The sequence below is a fragment of the Osmia bicornis genome, chromosome 9 (assembly GCF_907164935.1).
Source record: "Osmia bicornis bicornis chromosome 9, iOsmBic2.1, whole genome shotgun sequence".
Taxonomy (NCBI): Eukaryota; Metazoa; Arthropoda; class Insecta; order Hymenoptera; family Megachilidae; genus Osmia; species Osmia bicornis.
In genome coordinates, this window is record NC_060224.1 from 6,160,349 (window position 1) to 6,182,967 (window position 22,619).

Sequence of the window (22,619 nt, forward strand, 5' to 3'; positions counted from 1 at the left end):
GGACGGCCAGAGAATGGAGCGGTCTGTTTGCCAACCAGAGTTTTCCACGAATGTCTTTATCTCGCGCGGCAACCCAACGCCACTCTCCTCTGTCCCGGGGAAAAGAAGAAAATTTGATCGCCAATCTCGTTTAACGTTGCCATGGAAAACGATGCTTTACCTTCGATGTTTCTTTGTTTTCGTTTTTCATCCCTTAAAAACCGCTCGGGTAATTCGTCGATAAATACCTGCGACACCTGAATCTAATCCGACGTCCTTTCAATCTTCCAGATTATCATCGGCAGTCAAGAATAAAAGTCGATCTTCTGTTTCGCAACAAACACGGCGGACAACATTCGCGTGAATTGAAGCGTGCCGCAAATAATGCAACCGTAAACCACCCCTTTTGTAGATACGATCAAGGGCTCTCCGATCTCCAGCCCGGAAGGGTTTTTATTCAAAGAAACACTCGACGATAAGAGAAAACTTGTCTACAGTGAAGAAATTCGCGTGCATTAATTTCTCCTCTAATTATGTAGAATCATTGGACGAACTCGTCGAGATGAAAATCGAGCCGGTGTGTTCGTAACCAACCGTGCGCCCACCCTCTCGCCGAGCAGACAAAACGTTCCGCTGCGTCGGTGATCGTGGAAACGTTGGTTAATCTAGTCGAACGATCGATAATCGATAATCTAGTCGTCGATCTCGACGGAAAGTCGTGCTCGATTTAACGTCCTCGACGCGTCCCAGCGCGGTTGGAAGGTTGGAATTTTTCCGAATCGAGGCAGGGACGAGTTAGAGGAGGGTGGGAAGCGGGTAGGAAAATCGAACCGAGTAGGCGTCGGGACGACGATTCGCTGGAGCGTCGACGGAGCGCTCTTGCACCTTTCTCCCGGCGCTTTTTTCACGTGCGGTTTCATTTAGCCGGGCGGCAATATCACGGAGACCTGCAGTGCTGTACGTACCAGATAGCTGTACCGCCGTCTTTCTTTCACTTGTTTTTCAACGCTAGCCTCCTCTCTTCCCGTCTCATCTTCTTTCTTTCCTACAGCCCTCTTTGTTACCCCTCTTTCTTTCTTTCGCGCGCGTAATCATCGCGAGCGCAAGACTCCATTTCAAGCCGGCAAAGAAGTCGTCCCAACCCCTCTGCTATATCCAGCAGCCTTCCGTTCCTGTTTCTTGCTCGCTCGGTTTGCCAGAAACGGTCCAAATCCACCGAGGACCGCGCTTTTACTAGCGCGCTCACACACGCGTACCGTTCAAAAAGTTTCTCTCACAGTTCGTGGATTAATGCGAAATGGACGCCATCGCGTTCTCGAATCGCGCCTACCTGATCCACTGTAGACGAACACGCTTGGGGAACGTTGTCCGAAATCGAAACAATGCTCACCAGAGTTGCCGTTAAATGGATGAAAGAAAATTATCCCCAATTAAGAGAGAAATTAATTTTAATATCCCGTAAGGAGCTCTTGAGATTTTTCTCATCTTTGCACCCTATCATCTGCTTCATTGAATAAGTCTTATTTTTAAAAATTGAATTATTTATCTATCATACGAATTCTTTTTTTTAATAAACGCAACATGTAATCGCGATGTTACAATGTAAATGGTGAACGGGGGTGAGCGCTTAAGCCTCAAGTCGAGGGGGTCGAAAGTACGACTTTCCGTGGGCTCTGCTAACCAAACGCTCTGTCCGACGAATTTTTCCGGCTTCCTCAGGTCCGGCTCAAGAACCGTCGGAAATGCACCTGGAAAATGTATGCGGAAAAAGACAATAGCGACCAACTGACTGGAGGGTGTGCAGGAACTTCACAGCGTGGTTCTGGTTGTGGTTAATTCGTCGGGGGACGATTTTTGGGGTAATTTGGTCCTTTGTGCTCTTACGTCCAGAACTGGCTGAATAGGGACTTAGAAATTTTTCCCTTCCTCGGCTCGCTTCTCGCGTTATTTCTCTATCTAGGGAAGTAATGAAATTTTGTCTAGAAATAAAATGATTCAAAATATTCAGAGGAATCTACCTTTTGTTCTTTTTATTGATTTGTAACACGGGTTTCATTATTGATACGGTGTAACATTTTCTCATTCGACGAAACGAATATCGAAGATTGAGTTTCTCGAAAAATCAACGCTACGCTACCCCCGGGTTATCTTTCATTTTTTATTTTATCCGCGATGCACGAACGGAATTTTTTCCTCATGGAGAAACTTTTTTAATTAACGACGAGAATATATATATATATCCGCCGGGAGATCGGGAATAATTGCTATCCGTTTATAGGTTTGGATAAGGAACGAGCAGAATGTGGTCGGTGCGTTTCAAATGAATCGAATATCGAACATTTTGATGGATCGACTCGTTTTTACGCGATATCATATCCCCGGCTCATAAAATGTCCTGCAATTTTTGTTTCTTTTGTATTAAATATTATATATACATCGTAACGAGCCACGGCCTATCTCGCGCACGGTATTGTTTACTTAATTGTACCGTCATAAATGTGCTGCTCTGTGTTTCTCGTTAAATTTTCCTCCTTTTCTCTCTCTCTCTCTTTTTTTTTCTCTGCATCGAACACGCGACGACCGAACCTTTATTAAAATAATCATAATGCACCACGAACGTACCAGTTCATTCGCATTGTTTGCCGACGAAATAATGATACCTTTTTTCTATCTGATCGCTCATTTATTTTATAATTTTCGTGACGGACCGTTTCATCGTTCTGCGGCTGAATTTTATTTAACTATATTTTAATAACGTTCATTGCGTTCAGTCGGATAAATCCTATCATCGTTAACCGAGGCGAAATTTCGATTACATATAAATTTTAGCTTCTGTCAGATTTTAGATTTCCAATTCTTGTAAGAAAAAAAGAATAAAGAAACACGCTTCCAGGTATGCTTATCCACAAATGATACTTTAATCTCTGAAATAATAGGTCGTTTCTCTGGAAATCTTAGCTTTTCTCGCGTCTACAAAGCACCGCAATTATTCCAATTATCCGAACTCCTCGGAGACGGGTTTCGAGGAGAGAGGAAAAAAAATAAACGCACGCTCGAGCAACCCTTAACCCTCGGTGGGCCGCAAGCACCGACAGAAAACCATACCAAGGCTATTTACGAAAGTTACCTAATTTGACCGGCACGATTGTCCTTAGGGGATACACTCGCCCTCGTCCATTAACACCACCCCCGGCGCGCATCCCCGAAATTTAGATCGCATCCACCCCGCGTCGCCAGTCAAAACGTGAAAACGCCATTATTGACCGCAACATCGCGTCACCCCTCTCGCATTGTATCGTCGTCGTTGATGTTAATTTATTCTTCTCTCCCGACCCCTAATTCCCCCCATCGGTGTCGAATTAAAAATTATCTCTCTTATCCGACCCCTGTTTCCTACTTCGTCGAACCGTTCATGGAATCATATGTTAACCTTTAATCGTCGATAAGTTCTGGTTAATTATTGAATAATATGATGATTGTAATTGCATCGTGAATTCCATCTAAAGCCTGCTATTTATCGATGATTATAATCGCCGGGTTTATCTTTACGAGCAATTTAATGTACACACGTAGGTAATGTACATAGACGAGATTTACCGAATGCGGAAATTTATGTTTAAAAGGGTTGATTCTGATATACGCGGAAACGTTTACAAGATTGTTAGTTTAGAAAGCAGGTAATATTGTTTAAAGAGCAAGACCATTTCCCAGCGCTGGCTGAAACTATAATCTATACAGTTTTCCAAGTTTCCTTGCGTTAATATTCATTCAAACTATTCTCGAGACGATCTCGAAGGAAAGAATTTATTGCTTGACCCTTTTCCTTCGCGACGCGCGCTTCTTGTCCCAAGTGCGCCGAAACGAATGGGTTAATAATTGAAGAGGCAAGCGTTATAGGGATCGTGAAAAGAAAATCGAAACACGAAGGCGTTTCTTCTTCCGGCGGATCTCGACGTCCGTTTCGATCGGTCTTCGCCATCGAAGATTAGTCGGTGGCAAGTGTCGGGGAACGAGAAGGGTAGGTACACCGGATCCGAAGACAAAGACCCGACGAAAATGAGCCACGGGTTCTTTTAATTCGCGTTTACTGTGAACGGCGTCAAGTAATTAGTCGCTTACTCGCCGGGTTTAATGTAAGGTATTAAAGCCGTCAGGGAACCAGCCCCACCCGAGGCTTTTCTTCTCGTTGTCTTGTTCCACGACCTTCCAGCTCCTCGTTTACCTCCGTCGCCATTATGTCCTTCCCTTCCCTCCACCTTTTAAGCTGTATGACCGTCGGTTAATCGCTTGTTATCTAACTACTCCTCCGATTTTCTCTTTCTCATTTTCTTCCTGCTGTTACTTCTTCCTCCTCTTCCCCTCTCTTTTTTTTCCTACCTATCAGCTGTATCCCTCGTTAAATAGGTATTATGTCATGGTTGTTCAGCTGATCGATCTCTCTCTTTACCGTTGTTCGTCTGGCGTATCGTGTTCAACGGGGTGTCGCGTTATGACTGTTCGATCACGCGATTACGGTGAATCGGGTTCGGGAATACTTACCAGAATACTTTGGAAAATTTGATATTTCAAATTGCTACGAGAATCTTAATCAAACGGGACATCGTAGCGAGCCTCGATATCTAATGCTTCCAATCTCTATTTCCAAATAGGTCCATCAGTCGTGGAGTACACGGTAAACGAGTTTCAATCACCGAGAGGATCGATTCCACGATCGACATCTCCAGGTGGATGGCCGCGTCCGTAAACAGTCGGCGCACGGTCTAATTACTCGACAAAGCAGATTCGCGTTCGTGGGATAAAGAGCAGGCCCCAGGACGATGATACAAATCGGCCGTGCAAAAACTAGGCGGAGGTTGCGATCATTGTTGCGGCTCAGGGTAAGAGTATAAATTTCACAGCAGGTCGGCGCGGCAACCGATTCCGGTTGCCAGCCGTTCGAAACGAGGAGGCAAGAAGGAACCGGATGATCGCGAAAGAATACCGATCTCTCTCGTTGTTCCGACGAAGACGGAGCTAGCAGGATCGGGCTAGGATCGAGACAGGACACGCTGCGAGAGGATGGTCGCAATACTCCGGCGAAATTCACGAAGTTCGCGGATGAGTGAGTACTTGTGCAGGCAATATAATGGAGACCCCCCGCGGTAGCTTACCTGCATCATCGACTAATCACGCCGGATAATAGGGAACAATGGCGTCCCCGTGAAAAGTGAAGCATACCCGCCACTTACCTTCCCGTTCGCCCCTCCGTTTATCCTCTTCCAACATCTTCCAGCCCCCTACGTTCGATCTCTGTCCGTCGATTTCTCAGATCGTCCGCCTGTCTTCGTCGTTCACCCTCGACACCCTTCTCCCTCCCCGCGGCGGATATAATCCTCTTACGCACCGGGCACAAAGTAAAATACGGGCAACACAAGGCGGTCCTGTCCGCTCGACCGTGCTTGGCCCGGCTATTACGCGTAGCCACGTGAAACCAGCGCTCCCCGCGTTTCCCAATCGTGCACCCTCCCGCGAAATCTCTTAAGCGATCTCGCGAAGGAATCGTCGAATGAAATCGTCTCGTTTCCAACAGCATTTTCCCTGTTTATCGTCGGGATGGTAATTAACCTCGTTACGGTACCTCGAACGCTAGTTTCTCGTTTCTATGTTCCCTCCGAAGGGGTTGATCAACTCTTTTCAGTTTTCTACTTACTCGTCGAGCAAGAGGAACTGTTCTTACGCGTGAGCAACGACGCTTTGTCGCGCACGTACATACGCGTTTGACCCTTTTTACCGCTCGCTTTTCTTGCCTACGCCGCTGGCCGTGTAATCATTTTCCTACTTTCGCGCTACTTTTAAGAGATCCAAGCCCGCTTTCACGCGGACGCTCGAGAGCCGCTTTTGTGCCCTTCCGAGTGGATCTCCGGTGAAGACCGGCCCATTATGCCACGCACCTCCCGCGTTTTGTCAACTTGACTCTGAAAGGGTCGTTAAAGGGGCCCTCCGGTCTCGTTAGCTCGCTCTGCGCCGCGACATTTCGGTGATCTACTACGTTGAAAGGGCGAGATTTACCGAACAAAAGGATCGAAACTACCTCGAAGTTGAATCGATCTCGGATTAATTCACGATTTAAGGGATGTGTTCGATTCGTGTAAACAGCGACGCCAAGCGCATTCCTCGTTTAAACTCGAGCGTACCGTGACAGAGCGAAGAATCGTAACGCGGATTGGCGACGGGACTCGGGCGGGTTCCCGACTCGGGAACGAGAAACTCATCCCCTCGACCAGACGGCTACGTGCTCGGGGTATTTGCACGCGCGAATACGCGGCTCTGATACACCGACGCGCATAATGCATGTGATTATAGAGAGGGAGAAAGGAGGGCCGGATGGAAGGAAAAAGAAGGAGCTAGAGGTAACTAGGGGGAGAGTGGAAGGGAGAGAAGCAGTAGATTAGGTGGGTACATCGCGCGACTGCGGCGAGGACATTGGTATGGAATACAGATATAGGTGTACGGCAACTAGCACGGTGTGCTAGCTAGTTAGAAGGAGAGAGTGAGAGAGGAAGAGGAAGAGAGAGAGAGAGAGAAACGTAGTGTACGAGGCAAGCTAAAATGGGCGGGAAGAGGGGTTTGTACGAGAGGGTACCGGGGTAGAAGGAGACGAGGTATCGAGGGGGGTAGGCTATAAAGGCTAATTGGTTAAAAGCTCACCGCTGGCTGCAGGCTTAAATCAAGATCTTGGAGTGTTATAATGGATAAGTAACACGGCGAGGCACAGGCACCACCGGCGGAGTTGTGTGTTATCCCCACTAGCCGGGCTGGCTAGGTAGCCTCGGTAAAACCACCGCAGCCACCCCCATTCCGCGATCCGCAGGATCGTCGAGGGCGAGTATCTTTCGAGTTAAGGACGTAGCGGCTCACGCGATTGGCCCGCACCTACGGCTACCCCCGTTCCGGATAGTATGTACCACGAGTCATCGATCGAGCCACCACCCTATGAGGAATCGCGGGATCCATCCCCCTCGGAAAGCCATTTGCTCCGCTCCGCCTCCTACCCCTCCAACAACGACACCCCGTCTGGTTACTTTCAGCTTAGCCGTCCTCTGTCTCCCCCCTCCACACGCGTTTACCACCCTTCTACCAACGTCCGTTTCATCCCTCTCGTTCCAACGCATCCCTTCGGCTCGTTCGTCTGTCCTTCGGCTAGTCTATCTATCCGACGCGCAACTAACCACCCCGTGACTCTCGAAGCGTGACTCCACGCTCTGTCTTTCTCTCACCACCTTCGTCTCGACCTTCTCTTTCTCTTTCTTTTTCTCCACCCTACCAAAGCTTCTCTCCCTCTCCTTTTCTCTTGCTCTCTCTCTCTCTCTCTCTCAGTCTCCTCCACTTTACCCTACGTCGCTCCGCTCGTTCCCGCTGCGTGCGCGAATGTTCGAGTAAGGCCCTCGTTCGTGTGACCTGTGGTTTCTCCGGCGTTTTCCTACCCTTAGTGCGAGAACAGTGCCCATCCGCAGTCCATCATTCGCCACGATACGCGTTCGCGATTCTTTCCCTCGATCGTTTCGATGAGAATCGTCCCAATAACGCGACTCCATCGTCAGTGAAACGTTACCGAAACGTTCGTTCTGGTTCGCGATCAACCACCGAGCTGCAACGACACCCTTCGGCGATGCTGACGATTCCGAACGAGTCCGCGATGATCAGTTGGCTCGTTATTCCATACAGAGGATGATAAGTTTTCGGATCGATCGCGATAGGATGCCGGGAAAACGTGTCGTCGAGTGATTAACGATCAGTGGAAGAGAAAGTGACTCGAGGAAGTGTCTCGGTGGTTACTCTTCGCGGTTTTACACGCGCGACAACGTCTCGCGAATAGCCGAGCTGCGGCTAAGAGGGGACAGAGGAGAGTCGTAGCAGGGACGCGGAGGAGAACGGCTACGTGTCAGGCTGGTAGGAGGAGGTTCTGGCACGCACACGCTACGTCAGGGGTGGTGGTCGAAGGACGAGAGGGGAGGGTGGTAGAGGGTGGCACTCGAAAGGGTGGGCCCTCCAAGTGTCTTGTCTCCTATCATCCTCTCGTCCAGGGTATCGCTTACGAATGTCGCGCGATCGAGCGATCCGTCTCCGATCCAGCACGACGAGGCACGTCCTGCCGACGGAAGCGTCGCGATCAACTCCTCGTTTAATCTAACCGATTTGATCGAAGCATCGATACCCACGTATATCACCACGCGACTGATATGAGACGCGAACCATTGGAAGCGATCCGCGTGTCGGACAGACTCTGCTCCGCCGACGACGGTCCGTCGATGGAACAGCCGGTGCGTTTCTGACGGGACGGCGAGACACGAAGCGGAACGATCGTGCTGAGTGAAACAGGTGACTCGGTTGACTCGTGCGTCGTCGTTGCTGGCGGGACAAAAATCGACGGCAGCGTCGCGACGTGTTCGGGACACTGTGGACGCGCGTCAACGATGTCGGGTGAAACGGAAATCGAGGTGTCCGTGGTGTCCGAAGAGGATTTGGAGCTCGAAGGCTCGAGGAGCAGCTCGACGCCGGCGGACATGTTGTTGCAAGAGAAGAACGGCAAATCCGGCTGCGGTTTAAACAATCATCACTCGTTCAGCTTCGACGTCGGTAAGCCGGCGCTCAGGCCGGCTTGTAATCCTCAGTACACGTCCTTCAGCATCTCCAGCATCCTTGGCAGGCCCGAGTCGCCGCCCGTCGATTCAACGTCGACCGTGTCGGCCGAGAGGCAATCGTCGGACGCGGACAGAGTCTCGCCTTTGCCGACGAGCAACGCGCAAACCTCGCAGAGGATCGGTTCCTCTTGCGACAGCCCTGCTAGAGGATTGTCCTCGCCCGCGTCCATCAGATTCTCCGCTAATCAACGGGGTACATCGACGGTGGGACACACCGTAGAAACGAGAAACAACTCGACCAGTATCGGTATCGGTTGTGCTACCAGTGCTACCAGCCCGGCGTCCACTTTCTCACCGCCCAGCGACGCTGCTGCGAATCCGTTACTGGGCCATCAAGCGTCGGCTGACTTGGCGATGCTCTCCAGGTATGTTTACTTTCTATCCAGCTGTTTTTAACCCTTTGCTATGAAATCGCGTCTATTTATCAAAATGAATCGAAGGTAATGGAAAGTGAAATCAAAACACAGTTGAGATCGTTTGTTTGTAACTTTGTTTATTTCGTTATAATTTATTAGTGTTCTTTGACAAACGGAGCACGAAATTCTTGAACACGTCTCTCAGTGAAAAGGGTCGTGTGTAGTCAGACACGCCACTACTGACACAGTGAAAATTGACTGCGCTAAGCTTGACGTTTTAATTTAATTTTATTGTAATTTTTACTGTGTCACGTCTTAGGTAGGGCTGTTTCTACTTTGACGCTTTAAATACGGTTGGCAAAACGGTAACTTCCATCATTCCAGTAATTCATTTGACATAATTTATCCAGGTACAACTAATCCAGGTGCCGTATTAACGCGTCAACGCTAATAAATCGAGCTATCGATGTTTACTAATAAGGAATTAACGCGCATCATCAATTTTATATCTGTGACGCAATGTCCACCAAACGCGCGGTCCCTGCTAACTAGATTACGAATATTTATGCATTTACGACATACGTGTATAAAGATATACAACACAACGAATTTTAATTTCAAATTCAATTACATTGTTAATTTTTTTTCTTTTTTAATTTTAATATCATTCGTCCAATATATGAAAGTCCTTCGTTCGAAGATCAGAGCGGCTAATTTTAATCGATCCATCGTTGTACGTGTTTCGTAGGTCTGGGTCACGATTGACCCGCCTACCGACGTTCGAGGGTCAACAAATTCAATGTCTTCGTTTACAAACAACGTCACCCCGAGACAAAGATCCCCCGTTTCCACCGAAATGTCTCTCTGCCATCAATACGGACGCTACCGAGAATTCTTTTCTCCGTCGAAAGGGAGAACAGGGAACACGGTTTCGCCCCCCTCGCAAAAAACATTACCACCAGCTACGTCAACAAACAATAAGCCGGAGACGCCTCGTAAATCAATGTCTTCTTAGCAAATATCATACCGTCTCGAAGACGATGATCGTCGACGAATACCTCTTCCATCTTTAACAATGATCCTCGGTCAAGCGTCGAGCCGTCGAAAATTAAGAATTAGTCTAGGCGACACGTAGGATTCGGGGCGAAAGGCGGGTCTCCGCGAACCGCAGATGAAATTTTCGTGGGCGTGAGTGCTCTCGGATCAAGATACACCGCGTTCTACTAGCGGAGGGTGAGAGTAAGAGGAGCTTGGGGGATGATAAAGTAACAGGGAACGGGCAGAGCTCGTGGGGGCGAGGATTATATTATGTGGGAATGGACCGAGGGGTCCGTAATGGGCCTATTAGGCTGTCTCATTTAATAACAACCGTAGCAACAACCACCCTCTTACATTACTTACGTTACTTAGACCCGTCCGGACTCTATATCGGATATACACCACCGGTCTAATGAATTCGGACAAACTGTTTTCTTTGTGTCGTTTGTACAGAATTAGCTAACTTTTGGATCAGGAAACGTAAACATTGCACTCGAAAGATTATCCCATTTTTCTGCTAAGAAACTTCTCCTTGATTAAACAATTTATTGTACGATAATATTTAAAAATAGACGTCAGCTGAAATGAATTGTTTATGCAAAGAATTTTAGGCAGTGTGTGTCTGCGAGAAACTCGAGCCCGAGCGCCATAAAGGGGCTGCGAGGAGGGTTCGAGATGATTTTATCAGATTTACACCCCCCGTTCCGATTGACGGCTCCCCACCTATATAAACCGGCTGTCTTACTTACTTGCTCGTTCGTACCGGTTCGATGCCTCCAATTGCTTGTTTTCCACCCGTTTACCATTTGATTAAGTTCCACTCGAACTTATGCGCATCGTGAACAGAAGAGGGAAAAGAGATTTCGACAGGGTTTTCGCTTGTCACCGCGGGGGTGAGGGTGAGCTTCGATGGCGATTCGCTCGGCTGCACTCGAGGGTTTTACCATGGCCACGATCAGTCTGTTTTCCTCTGTGATTGTATTTTCGATCCGCGTCAAAACATCGTTGTATTTTGTTTAAATAGGAAAAAGAGACGAACGTGATTTTTCGAGTATTCCTGTATACCGATGGTTGTTCTGTATTCACTCGTGCAGCTTTTTTAAACGATTCAGGCATGCTCGAATTTCGGATCACTTGGTTGTATCAGAATTTTTGTTTTTTTTCAATTCCACGATAATAATATCAGATCAATCGTCCTGTATTTACGTGTAAAGCAATTAAAACCGTTCGATAGTTCATCGGTACTCGTACAGGGGGGTAGAATTTTGTCTGTTCCTTTGTCGCTGATCAGAAATTGAGAAATTGAGCAGATGAGGTTCGATAGAGCCCGCGGAGGCGAGAGTATCGAATAACAGATAGGGCAGGAGGCGGCGAAAGTAGGAAAGAATCAATTAGGCAACGTGTGCATAATACATCAGCGGATGAGGCAGCAAGCGTAGTCAAAGTTAAGGAGACTAAGGCTCCCGAGAGAAATGGGCACCAATCCTGCCTGCCCATTTTCGGCGCAGCCCAAGCCCCTTTGCTTGTCTTCGACGCGACGGGAGGAAGCGAGGAAGCAACTTCTAGGTTTGATTTATTATTAAAATAGCTGCCTACGGCATCCAGCAGGAGTCTTGGCCCCCGCCAAGGTCTCGGCTAAAGTACACGAAAAGCATGCACCGCGAAATCTTCCCGGCCCGTCTCGACGCTTAACGTACGCCCCCTCTTCCTGAACTGATACGGTAATAGCATTTCCTGCGAGAAGAGATTTCAGGAGAAAGGATTCCCGTGTAGAATATTATCCGAATTAGACGCCCCCGTGAATTTACCTCGCATCTTCAACGTGCTCGGCACGACTTACTTTTGCGTATGCCCGAAAGCGTGTTAAGCTTTCTCTTCAACCACCATTCCCTTCGCGCTAAATTGTTTCGCTGATGAAATTGGACGTTTCAAGCTCGATCTCTTGTTAATCTTAATTACTTGCCTAACATGTTATAATATATTAGAATAATTAATAGAAGCAAAGGACGAAGGATTTCGAATAATTCCAGTGATCCTTCGGATAAAAACCCAGTCCTTGCTAGGAAAACTGTATTAAAATTACTAACATTCCTGGGTACAAATGTAGCCGCTCTGTAAATTAATCAAGAACTCCGCGACTGGTAACAGAGGAAGCCGTCTCCCGTTTATCTTCAACATTTTCCACGCGTCCCAATCTAATTACCGCGTGTTTATCCCGGAAAACGGAGCGCAACAAATGTAACGACGTTTCATTTAAAAAAAAGATGAAGTAAGAGAGGTGGTGGTAAATTATAAAAAAAAATATAAATATATATCTCACTAGCGGCATTGAAACACGAGAGATACAGGAAGAAGCGTAAGAATGTGTATATATTTTCTTGTTTCAACGTTGCTCGCTCATTTTTCCTCGCGGTCGCATTGCGGACGAGGAAAAGTCGCGCGGCGGGCCCCTTTTGCAACGGGGCAACAACAATTATCAGTCAACGTAACCTGCAGGCACATGACGTCTATAGGCAAAAAGATCTGGCCTCGGATAATCCGCGACAGAGTCGGCCTCGTTAATTACAGCGCCGATGAATGATTCGTTAATTAGCGTGGGATCGCGCTCGAAGTTTCAAAGGAAGGTACGATAAAGCCCATTGTGTATGATCGCCCGTTCGAGGGCGATATGGATGTTCAACGTCGGAAACAAATGTGGAATGAACGGTAGCTGGGAATAGACCACGAATAATAATCGCGTCGAAACACAGTTTCTATCTTCCTCGTGCTTCGTTTCGTCTGCCCCTTCGATTCGTTCCACTCTTTCTCTCTTCTTTCTTTCTCCACGTTGACGCTGATGACGCCTCCGAAATCGAAAATCCGACTGAAACAACGATGCCACGTTGAAATAACTCTGAAATACCTGAACGTACTTCCTGCTCCGTTTTTCTTTTCATATCGCCAATTATTATTTATGTTTATAAAATTGTTTAAAATTTCGTTCATCTTCGACCCCCCGTGGAATCAAAATCGTTAATTTTTAATCCCTTCGGGTGTGCACGTTCCTTTAATCGTTTTATAAAGTGATCGTGTTTCGAACGAAAAAATTAATCCTTTAGTTTAGATCTCTGTTTGAAAAGTGATCCGTGGAGCTGCAACGTTTGAGCATTATTAAAAAAGCTGTACAGCATTTCGCGTTATTGACGCGCGAACAGCCTCTGTTTTTATCGATTCGACTAACACCAACGTTCACGGTTACGTACTGACTTATAAAGTGTCATTACGATGACCCAACAATGAGTTATTGGCTTTCAAAGTACTCGGCTAAATCCTCTGCGTGGCTTCGTTCCGCTCGATGCCTGTTACAGGCCAAGTGGAGGATTTATGCTGCTGCTTACACAGGAGACAACTTCATTTCACTGGATTTCAAGGAAACAACTTAATTGCTTTAGCGCGACGCTTGCAGGCTTTAGAACCCAGACCAGGATACACTCGCGGATTAACCCCTCCTCGAAGCCCCCACCCCCCATCGTGGAATTAATTACGTCGCGTCGAGACGTTGTCAAGATTTCTTCCGCTCTGTTTGAAAAAATTGCGCTTGGTACCGTTTAACGGAACCCCAAGAGAAGATAGAAAAATTTGTATAATCGAAACAAAAATTTTCCCATCGAAATTCGACGCGCGTTCCTGACTCGTATTTAAATTGAACAAAATATAAAATGGAAAGGATAGAAATGGGGGTAAAGTTAACGAGATCGGAGAGGATTTATCTACCATGATGGGAAAGTGAATAGTGATTTCTATACATCGAATGTAAACATGATAAACAACCGTAGACCGATCGTTTAAATCGCGCTTTAGTCAAGTGCGTGTATACCGGCGCACTTTCGAAATCAATCTTCTCGAAAAAGGCTTTTATCGATACATTTTCGGCGTACCCCTTTCACGAGAAATCATACGATTTGCGTACGATTTTCACGAATCTTTTAACCCTCGGACCGGCGGACCACGGAGAGAGGCCCGATTTTAATTTAACTTCTGGCCGTGAAAGTATAATATCTGGCGAAAGGGAGTCAATCATCGGGAACCCCCTAATTACCACACGTTCGACGATCGAAACCCTTGCAGCGCCAAGGAAATCGGCAAAGGTTCGAGAAAAGAAGGAGAAACCAGTGCGTGCAACGATTGCCCGCGTTACGGGTCGCCATCGTGCGTAATCGACTTCTCCTTCTTGTCTACGCTCCGAAACTACCCCCTACCCGGTTGTAACGGTACACGACAAAACGTATCGTGTTACGAGCGATCGTTAACCACCGCATAAAGAGTTTATACACGAGAATGGCACTTACTCACCGCTCGCGAGCGGCCGGGGCCTAGCAAGCATGCGAAAAGGTGGAATAATAATCAATACAGGAAAAAAAGGGATAATATGCCTATTGAACGTGATGCACGGGGTGGAGAGGGAGAAGTTTAACGGACAAATTACCCGAGGATCCCTAAACTCGTCCTGATGCGCCATTTGTAAGAATTCAATTTCTGCTTGACCGTCGTCGGGATGTTAAATCGATACACAAGTCTTCGTTGATTTGATATTTTAATTAGTATTTTCAATTAATTCAAAGGTTTTTAATAACAGGACTGATGGTCTCCTATGGAAATTATATATGGATGAAAAAATGGTCCTGCAACTTCAAATTCTAAACGTTCTTTTCTTTTCTCCGCTGGAAATGCGAATACGGCGCTCTCTGAATCGTTCTTTGTACAAGGGTGACTCCTCTTGGTAATCAACCAGTTTCCTCTCACGGACACTCGATCAAGCCAATAATATCAGCGACCAACAACCGAGAAGAAAAGCAACGGTGGAGAAAAGTAGAAAGAGGGTGGCGGAGTACGGAGAGAAAGATGTATCGTTAGGAGATCCTTGGACTGGAGGAAGTCGAGGACCCTCGAGGAATCGATCGAGCGACGAAGAAGCCGGAACGGGAGAGTCGCGGCGTCAGAAAGGAGAGAAGAAAGCCTCTTGCTCACGGCCATTCATTCCGTTGGCTACCTAAGAAGACGTAAGCCGCGCTAGAATTAGGCAGAAAAAGGTGGAGCACGCTCCTTCGAACGGAGTCCCGAGTGTTTGGTGTTTATACCTGGCTCCTTAGAAAAGCAGCTCTGCCCCCTCCGCCCCTGAATGCTTACAAACAGTCGGTTGTCAGATTTCTTTTATCTTTCCCCGGGCATCTGTATGGCCGATGCCTCTGGGCGCTACTCCTCTTTCTTATCCTGCGACCAAGACACTCTCTCAACGTTGCGCGTTTCCTTTTCTCCTTTTCCGATCAAACGGGATGAAGTGATTGAAAAAAAAAAGTTTCCTCAAATTATTTTCTCAAGCATGTTTATTTAAATAACGCCTAGGTTGAATAATTTTCACAAAAATCTTCAATGACCCGCGAAAATCCTCTTCTGTCAGCTCGACGATTACGAAGAAGTTGCCGCGAGTTACTTGTCGCGACATGAACCGGTCGATGCTTTCGCCAGGAGGAATCGCTGGCGATCGTGTGCGAGCACGAACAACAAGAGGGAAAAGCTACGATCAGGTCGAGTCTGGTCGTAGCCGGAGTATCGAAGGGAACCGAGCCAGGAACACGGGGGAAGCTGTATGGCTTCGGAAGCCTCAGCTTCTGCTCGGTAGCTCTAGGTATTGCACGCCTGGAACCCAGCTACCTACCTACCTACATTTCTCTCCTACTAAATCGTCGCCGCAAATCGGTGCTCGCGCGTTAAGTTGCGTTCCGTCGCGACGTCAAGCGGTCGCAGCTGCACTTAGCGCCCTGATCACGAGTAACGATCGTCCTCGTCCTCGTTGGCCGGCTGTTACGAGGGACCTGGTAAAATGGTCGACATAATTGAGGGCTCTGGTCGAGGGTACGAGATGTCGGAACCCTGGGGGCTGATACGTGTCACCGGCGATTCTGTTCCCGGCTGTACGTAGCTGAAAATGTATTCGACTGTTTGGAAACGTAAACACTTCTGCGTGATTTCATGACATGAAAGTATCGCGAAATGGCACTTATGGTACATATGAAAATCACTGCGTAATTGGCTCGTCGATGTTCTTAATATAAAATGGCTAGTTTCACGTTTGGAACGAATGAAATAATTCCATCGAACGATCGATTTTTCTTAAGGGAGGAAATTGGAAATGAAAGAGTTCGAAGGGCTCCGATTGCGCTCGTATTGAAAACCAAAACCTCTAATCGTTCCCGTATCTACAAGCAACAACTCTAACCATCGAATATCCTTTGCCGGGGCTTCCACTTACAAAACGTCGAGAGGTTCCATTTACAAATATCCGGATCTAAGGATTTGTCCCTTGGTCCCCAGGTTTAGGTATCACCGTGAGCTCCATTTACCTTAATCTACAATTAAGACCACCTCTAGAAACGCGTCACAAAGAGTCCTATTTACCAGAATGCTTACTGGAATGGAAAATACATTTTCAACCGTCTATTACCAAACGAGAGCGTTTCTTACTTTTTGTCTTATTTCTAAATTAGATAATTAAAGAAATTCCTAACAATAGGGGTGGCATAAATTTCTGTGGAAATTCAAACGCGTTATAACAGTTTCTCTTCAATTTCTACTCCACTTCCGAATAATCACTTGGTCCACAATTTCATTCACGAAAACACGTGTCCTTCGCAGGTAGCGCGTTCGGATTCAATCCACGCAGGTAGAATCGTTGGAAACTGCTGTGGTAAGCGGATTTTCTCTCTTAATAACGATGCTAAACCTGTGTGCCATTGTTGCAGACGCAAGCGTCGCTCTTAATAGGCATAACTCTCGAAATTCCTTTTTAACCGAAGGACCAAGTATCCTGGGGTGATGTTAATGGCTTCCGGAACAGAGTGAATAAAGTGTACGCGATTCTCGCGAAATGATCCACGAAATAATCTTTCTCTCACTTTTCGTCTAGGCTACGCGGAGAATGGAACGGAGCGGGTTTCTACGGATAAATGGGTTTGGAAAACGGTTTGCCGGTTTTCGCAAGAGAAGACAGAGCCGGGTGAATCGAGCTCGACGCCTCGGACACGGCCATGTTCCAGCTGTAAACACTCGGAACGCTCGCATTCAGAACGCTCCGCCGCTGTGTTTTAATCCTGCCGTTTCTCTTTCTCTCTCTCTCGTTTTTTTTTAGCGCTGTTTTATTTAGAACGCGGCTTTAAACGGCTTGCCCGGCAAACATTTTCGCTAACGGTTTCGCTTTTACGACGGCGCGCTCGAAATGTTCAACTTGCTTCTCGACTTCACGGTTAATCGAATTCTTTCTCTCTGTTCCGATGGGAAAATGGTAAAACGCGGTTTGAACAATTTGGTAAGAAGGGAGATTCCGAATTCTAAAAATTCATTATTCAATCATCCATGGAGTATACGGAGTTGACGAAGATCATTTCCTTTACGATTCCTTTGCGAGAGCGTGTTACGCTTCATTACATTTCAAAACTTACCTATCCCATCCCCCGCCATTGATCCCGTCACGCTTTAGACCACTCCCCTAGGGATCTTTCCTAACTTGTCACGTTGTAGGTACTTACTTCAATCCAGCCCTTCCACCAACTTTCCTACAGTCTGTCTAAAACTAATTGCCCGCTCAAGGCCACTTTCCTGATATCACAAACGACTCTCCTTTACCCTCTTTTTCAACCACCTTTGAAACAGGATGCGCGTGCCTTCGAGGTTCAACCCTTTCACCGACGCGATTCTTTTTCTAACAATTATTTCGTATGATTTTTCAGGTTGGGCCTGATGTCGTCGTTGATAGCGGGCCGTTATCCAGTTGGTATCGGGGTCGGTGGTGTTTTCTTTCCATCGACGCTTCAGCATATCCATCAGCAACAACAGCATCAACATCATTCGCGATTAGCTGCCGCGTCGTCGGCGTTGAGCAACGCCGTACAGGTATCCGGCCAATCGGACATCGTCGACGCCGACGGCATCCGCGGCGTCCTACCCGGCGGCGGCGGCTGGCCGTTTCCATGGAGGCCGACGCACAGCTTGCAGACGCTCGAGCATCCGTCGTCGGGAGACGTCGTGGGCACTCTAAGCCGAGTCAGTCCTGCTTCCGCTTCCTTCCCCCAAAGGGGTAAGTCGACATTTTACGAATTCAAACCTCGAAAAATAACGAAACGATCAAAATCTGCCTGTATTGACAAAATTTATCGTTCTCTGAATTTCATAATTTATCGTTCTCTTTTCCATAAATAATTTTCATTTCGCGTTATAACAGCGAAACGATAATCTTTCCCCTTGAAAATCCCATGCCAATACCTCTGTTAAGGATGATTTGCCTGGCTGGTTCTGGCTCGTGCCGGGAGTACACGTAAACATTCCGCATATTGTGGGAGTATGATTATGCGTAAAATCATGCATCCAGTTGTTGGATCATAAATTTAGGATAGTCAAGCATAATAGAGGTCTGCAAACATCCGGATGGATCGAAAATTATTCGACCGCTTGAATGCTCCATTTGTAAATACCATATTCGATGATGGGAACGATGAATATCCATTCGAAACCGTCGAGGATTAACGTGATCGACCGATTACCGCAATTTCTTCCAATTATTCCTCCTCTATACAACTGAAAGGAAATATTATCAACTGTAAGATGAAATTTGGAAATATCAGAACGAGTTGATTTTTCTTTTTAACGAAAATGTTTTATCAACAAATCGGCTGCGAATAGAGCTAGCCCTTCGAGAGGGGAGAAGAGGGTAAGGCGAGAGTTTGTACGCGTTCTACGTAAGTGTATAAACGCGAGCGTGGCCGGCCGACGAGTGTACGGCTTCCAGGGCTTCCACCACGACAAACCAACGTCGATCGCCTTACCCGCCGATCGTTTTACTCTTGCCACTTCGCTAAAATAATTGACAGCCTTGCTACCTGACTTACTACACCAACTGATAAGTTACTTGGTACTTAACACTTCCAAATATTCATTGCTTTTCGAATGATCGAAAACGAAGATAACAGGTGTTTCGGAGAGGAATTAGCGATGCGACGGAAGTGGAAGAATTTTCCATGGAACCGCGGGAAATACGCGAGACAGTGGAATTCAGAACGGATTAGCGAGTCGGTTTTTGCGCGAAAGGTGCGAAGAACCAACCCAGAAACTCAAATATTTCACCGGATGATAAAACACGCTGTTCACCCGATATCTGAGGCAATTATATCAAAATGGATAAATAGAATATTAATTAGTGGACTATAAATCGACTAAATATTAAATGAAGCGCCGGTCGAGATGAATAGCCGGTGATTTATCGAATCAATGCCGAGAGAGAATTTATTCGACCGACAATGCTGGAAAAGGGATCTCCTCGTCGATTCCATCGGCGGCCGCACGAGGAACACTTTAAAGGACCCGGTTAATTAACTCGTTCAACGATCGTGCCAACCGTTCTGCAACATTCAAGAGACACGAGTAAATAGCGCGATTTGCGAAATCATGGATTCGTCACTTGCCTCGCGCTATTTATCGTCCGATTAAATTCAATCAATCGAAAGATTTTTCATCCCTTACTGTTAGGTGTCGATAGAAATTCTTTTTGCATTAAGTAGCTGAAAGGAACAGAAAATTTTCTGTGTATTGCTTCTTAATTTTTTTAATTTTTTAATTTTCATAGAATCTTTTTAGAGTACCCAGTTTAAAAAAAAAATTAAAGATCAGTTTTTCTCAAGCTAATACATAGAAAAGCCTCTTAAAGCGCATCGAGATTTACAATGCGTCCGCCCCGGATAGTATCCATTTAGCTTCCTGCATTTGCCACAATGACAATGAAGTACCGATCAACGCTGGGATTCGAAGCGTACGTTTCCATTAGCGTGCGCATGTACCCGCTCGCCTATCCGCAAATCGAAGCGTTAATCGGTATCGATGAGCCCTGGCCTTATCAAAAAGCAACAGATTATTATTGAATCGCAACTTCGACGCTCCATAATAAAAGTAGGTAATGTTCACGTTATTTCCTTTAATTTAACCAGAAAATTTGAAATTCTGTGCAGATGAACTGGACGAGGATAACGGGGAGGATCGTCTGCACCGGACACGGAGTCCATCGACGGGCGACGAGGGCCACGACGACCTAGGGGATCAAGACGACTGTCCCGACGGTGATGGCGAAGGAGAATCGACCAACTCGACCGGCCTCCATGGCGGTACGGGGAACTCGGGTGGTGGTGGTGGCGGGGGTGGACAGAACAGCGTGCAGGTCGGTGTTGACGGTCGTGACTCGAGCAGCATGAAACGGAAGAAGAAGACGCGGACGGTGTTCTCGCGTTCGCAAGTGTTCCAATTGGAGAGCACGTTCGACATGAAACGTTACCTATCGTCGTCGGAACGCGCCGGTCTGGCTGCCTCCTTACGGCTGACCGAGACCCAAGTGAAAATCTGGTTTCAAAATCGTCGTAACAAATGGAAAAGGCAATTGGCCGCGGAACTGGAAGCGGCAAACATGGCGCACGCCGCTCAAAGACTGGTCAGAGTGCCGATATTGTATCACGAAGCGTCAGCTGGAAGCGGAACGTCCGGTAGCGTCTCGGTGTCAGTGGCTACGCCGCCGACCGCTGCTGCGCCAGCGTCGGTAGCCACGTCGGCGCTCTCCCACTCGGTCGGCGTCGGAGTTGGCGTCGGTGTCGGCGTCGGCGTCGGCACCTCCTGCCCCCCTACCACTGCACAACCGATCTTCTACTCCCATCACCATCAGCACCACCATCATCATCCGGCTCACGTGCAGGCGCACACACTCCTACCCCACCAGGTACACCCACAGCCACCGCCACCCCCGCCACCGCCCCCTAACGGCCAACCACCCCAATCCTCCTCGCAATAACACCGTCCGGCTCACGAGACCGTCGGTCCGCTCCAACCAACCACCGCCTACGCCGCGATGTCCCTCTCGCGAATCGCCTCGATCGCTTTGTCCGGATGAACGGGAATACCTCTCTACTCACGATTTTCAACTGATCCCACTTTCATTTGGTCAGATCAATTTTGATGATTTTTAGTTTCGCACAGTATGCTCGATGATGTCCAGTGATTTCCAGTTTATTTTTCTATGCCTCGAAATGATAGGTAACTTCCGGGGTAGTTTTCTTGAGAAGTATTTATATTTCGTTTTATAGATACGTTGTGTAGAGACATCTTTGATATCTCTCAAGGAAATCACTTTTTAAGCTACTTAACGTTTGCAGTGCCTCCAGGGTAGTTTCATCCCTTAAAGGAACAACAAGGATCCAGGATTTTTCACCTGTAAATATTTCGTAAAATTATCTCTTTCACACTTCACCGGACAAATTAATTCTTCACTTTATGTCTTTCAATTTCCTAGAATCGCGAGAAGGGACGAGATCGTTGACCGACGGGAAGTTTCCGCTTCCGCCGCGGTTCAACGAGACTGGCGACTTCCGGCAAGTCGAACACTGTAATATAAGTATGTATCTAGTCTGTCAGTTGTCGATATGAAACTGCTCGTGGAACGATTATTAAGATATTTTGTCGAAAAACGTGGGACAAGCACACTTATGTCCCTCTATCCTACATCTCTCTCTTTCTCTCAATCTATATCCTCTTTTTCACTGTTTCGTCATTACGTTCGAAAATCGCACACGAATCCTTGTTTTCACGATCGAAAGCGAAATTCTATGTTTTATTTAGTTTCTCTCTAATCGGGAACGTTGCAAACGCGAAACGAACAGTGTGTCAACCTGTAAAATGTAATTCGCGATCCACTAAGAGATTGTAACTAATTGTTAGGTAAATCGTGTAAGACACAGGCAGGGTTCCTACGACGTTAATTCTACCTGTTGTGATAAGCATCTAAACGATTAATTTTATTAAACGAACGGTATAGTTACGAAATACCGGCTCTACTTTCCATTGTATATCACTACCTAATCTTATAGGACGTCAATTAAAAAAGAAAAAAACAAGAAAACGAAATGAAAAGAAGATGAACACGTCCATCGAGCCACGTGTTTTCTACGGACAATTGTGATCCAAGATCTCTCGATATCATTGTACAGCCGATCGTTTCGTAATCGCTAAATAATGATCGTTGAACCATACACACAGTCCACGTCGTTCAACATCCTTTTTATTCTCAAACGTCTCTCGTCGGGTTCTTTTTCAGATAATAAAACTCCGCCGAAAATTCGATAATTAAGAAAGTTAACGATAGCAGTAGAAATCGATCTTGCCATTTTCACGAGGTTTAGAATCAAACGTTCTCGGTTAAGACAGCGTACTGTCAACATTCATGGCTTAGTAGACGAGCAAGCTCGACGTTACAAGCATCGCCGAGCGTCTCGTTTCCCGACAAAGTTAATCGCTGATTTCCCGGTAGAACGGCGATGTAATTAAGTCGTCACGGAGTGGAAAGTGGTCGATAGACGCTCATCGATTGTCGCCACCGCGTCGAGCTCGCGCTACATTCCCGCGTTCAAACTTTTCATGAAAATTCGAAAATTGATAGGAAAAATTGATTATTTATAAAACTATTCAGAGTATAGAAATTCGGTAACGAACGCGAACAAAATTT

At 46.8% G+C, this 22,619-nt stretch overlaps 1 protein-coding gene across 4 annotated transcripts; it reads left to right on the forward strand.

The window, feature by feature from the left end:
• Positions 1-1,360: 1,360 nt before the first annotated feature.
• Positions 1,361-22,044, forward strand: LOC114879327 (homeobox protein Hmx). Of its 4 annotated transcripts, none has more exons than XM_046287089.1 (5): positions 1,361-1,838; positions 4,629-5,080; positions 7,684-9,025; positions 17,818-18,164; positions 20,086-22,044. In XM_046287089.1, exons 3-5 carry the CDS (start codon positions 8,433-8,435, stop codon positions 20,910-20,912), a joined length of 1,767 nt encoding a protein of 588 aa, XP_046143045.1. In that variant the 5' UTR covers positions 1,361-1,838; positions 4,629-5,080; positions 7,684-8,432; the 3' UTR covers positions 20,913-22,044. The 4 variants fall into 4 exon arrangements, 3 of the variants coding, with proteins under 3 accessions (XP_046143045.1, XP_029049988.1, XP_046143046.1); XM_029194155.2 differs by lacking the exons at positions 1,361-1,838; positions 4,629-5,080 and having other exon boundaries at positions 6,639-9,025; positions 20,086-20,840; positions 21,274-21,331; positions 21,411-22,044; XR_003789894.2 differs by lacking the exons at positions 1,361-1,838; positions 4,629-5,080 and having other exon boundaries at positions 6,639-9,025; positions 20,086-21,331; positions 21,411-22,044.
• Positions 22,045-22,619: the final 575 nt, after the last annotated feature.

Excerpts from the sequence above, each read along its gene's own strand:
- LOC114879327 (XM_046287089.1), top strand. The coding sequence starts at position 8,433 with ATGTCGGGTGAAACGGAAATCGAGGTGTCCGTGGTGTCCGAAGAGGAT. Across the intron at positions 9,026-17,817 it reads GACTTGGCGATGCTCTCCAG|GTTGGGCCTGATGTCGTCGT; the intron begins GTATGTTTACTT and ends ATGATTTTTCAG. Across the intron at positions 18,165-20,085 it reads CGCTTCCTTCCCCCAAAGGG|ATGAACTGGACGAGGATAAC; the intron begins GTAAGTCGACAT and ends AATTCTGTGCAG.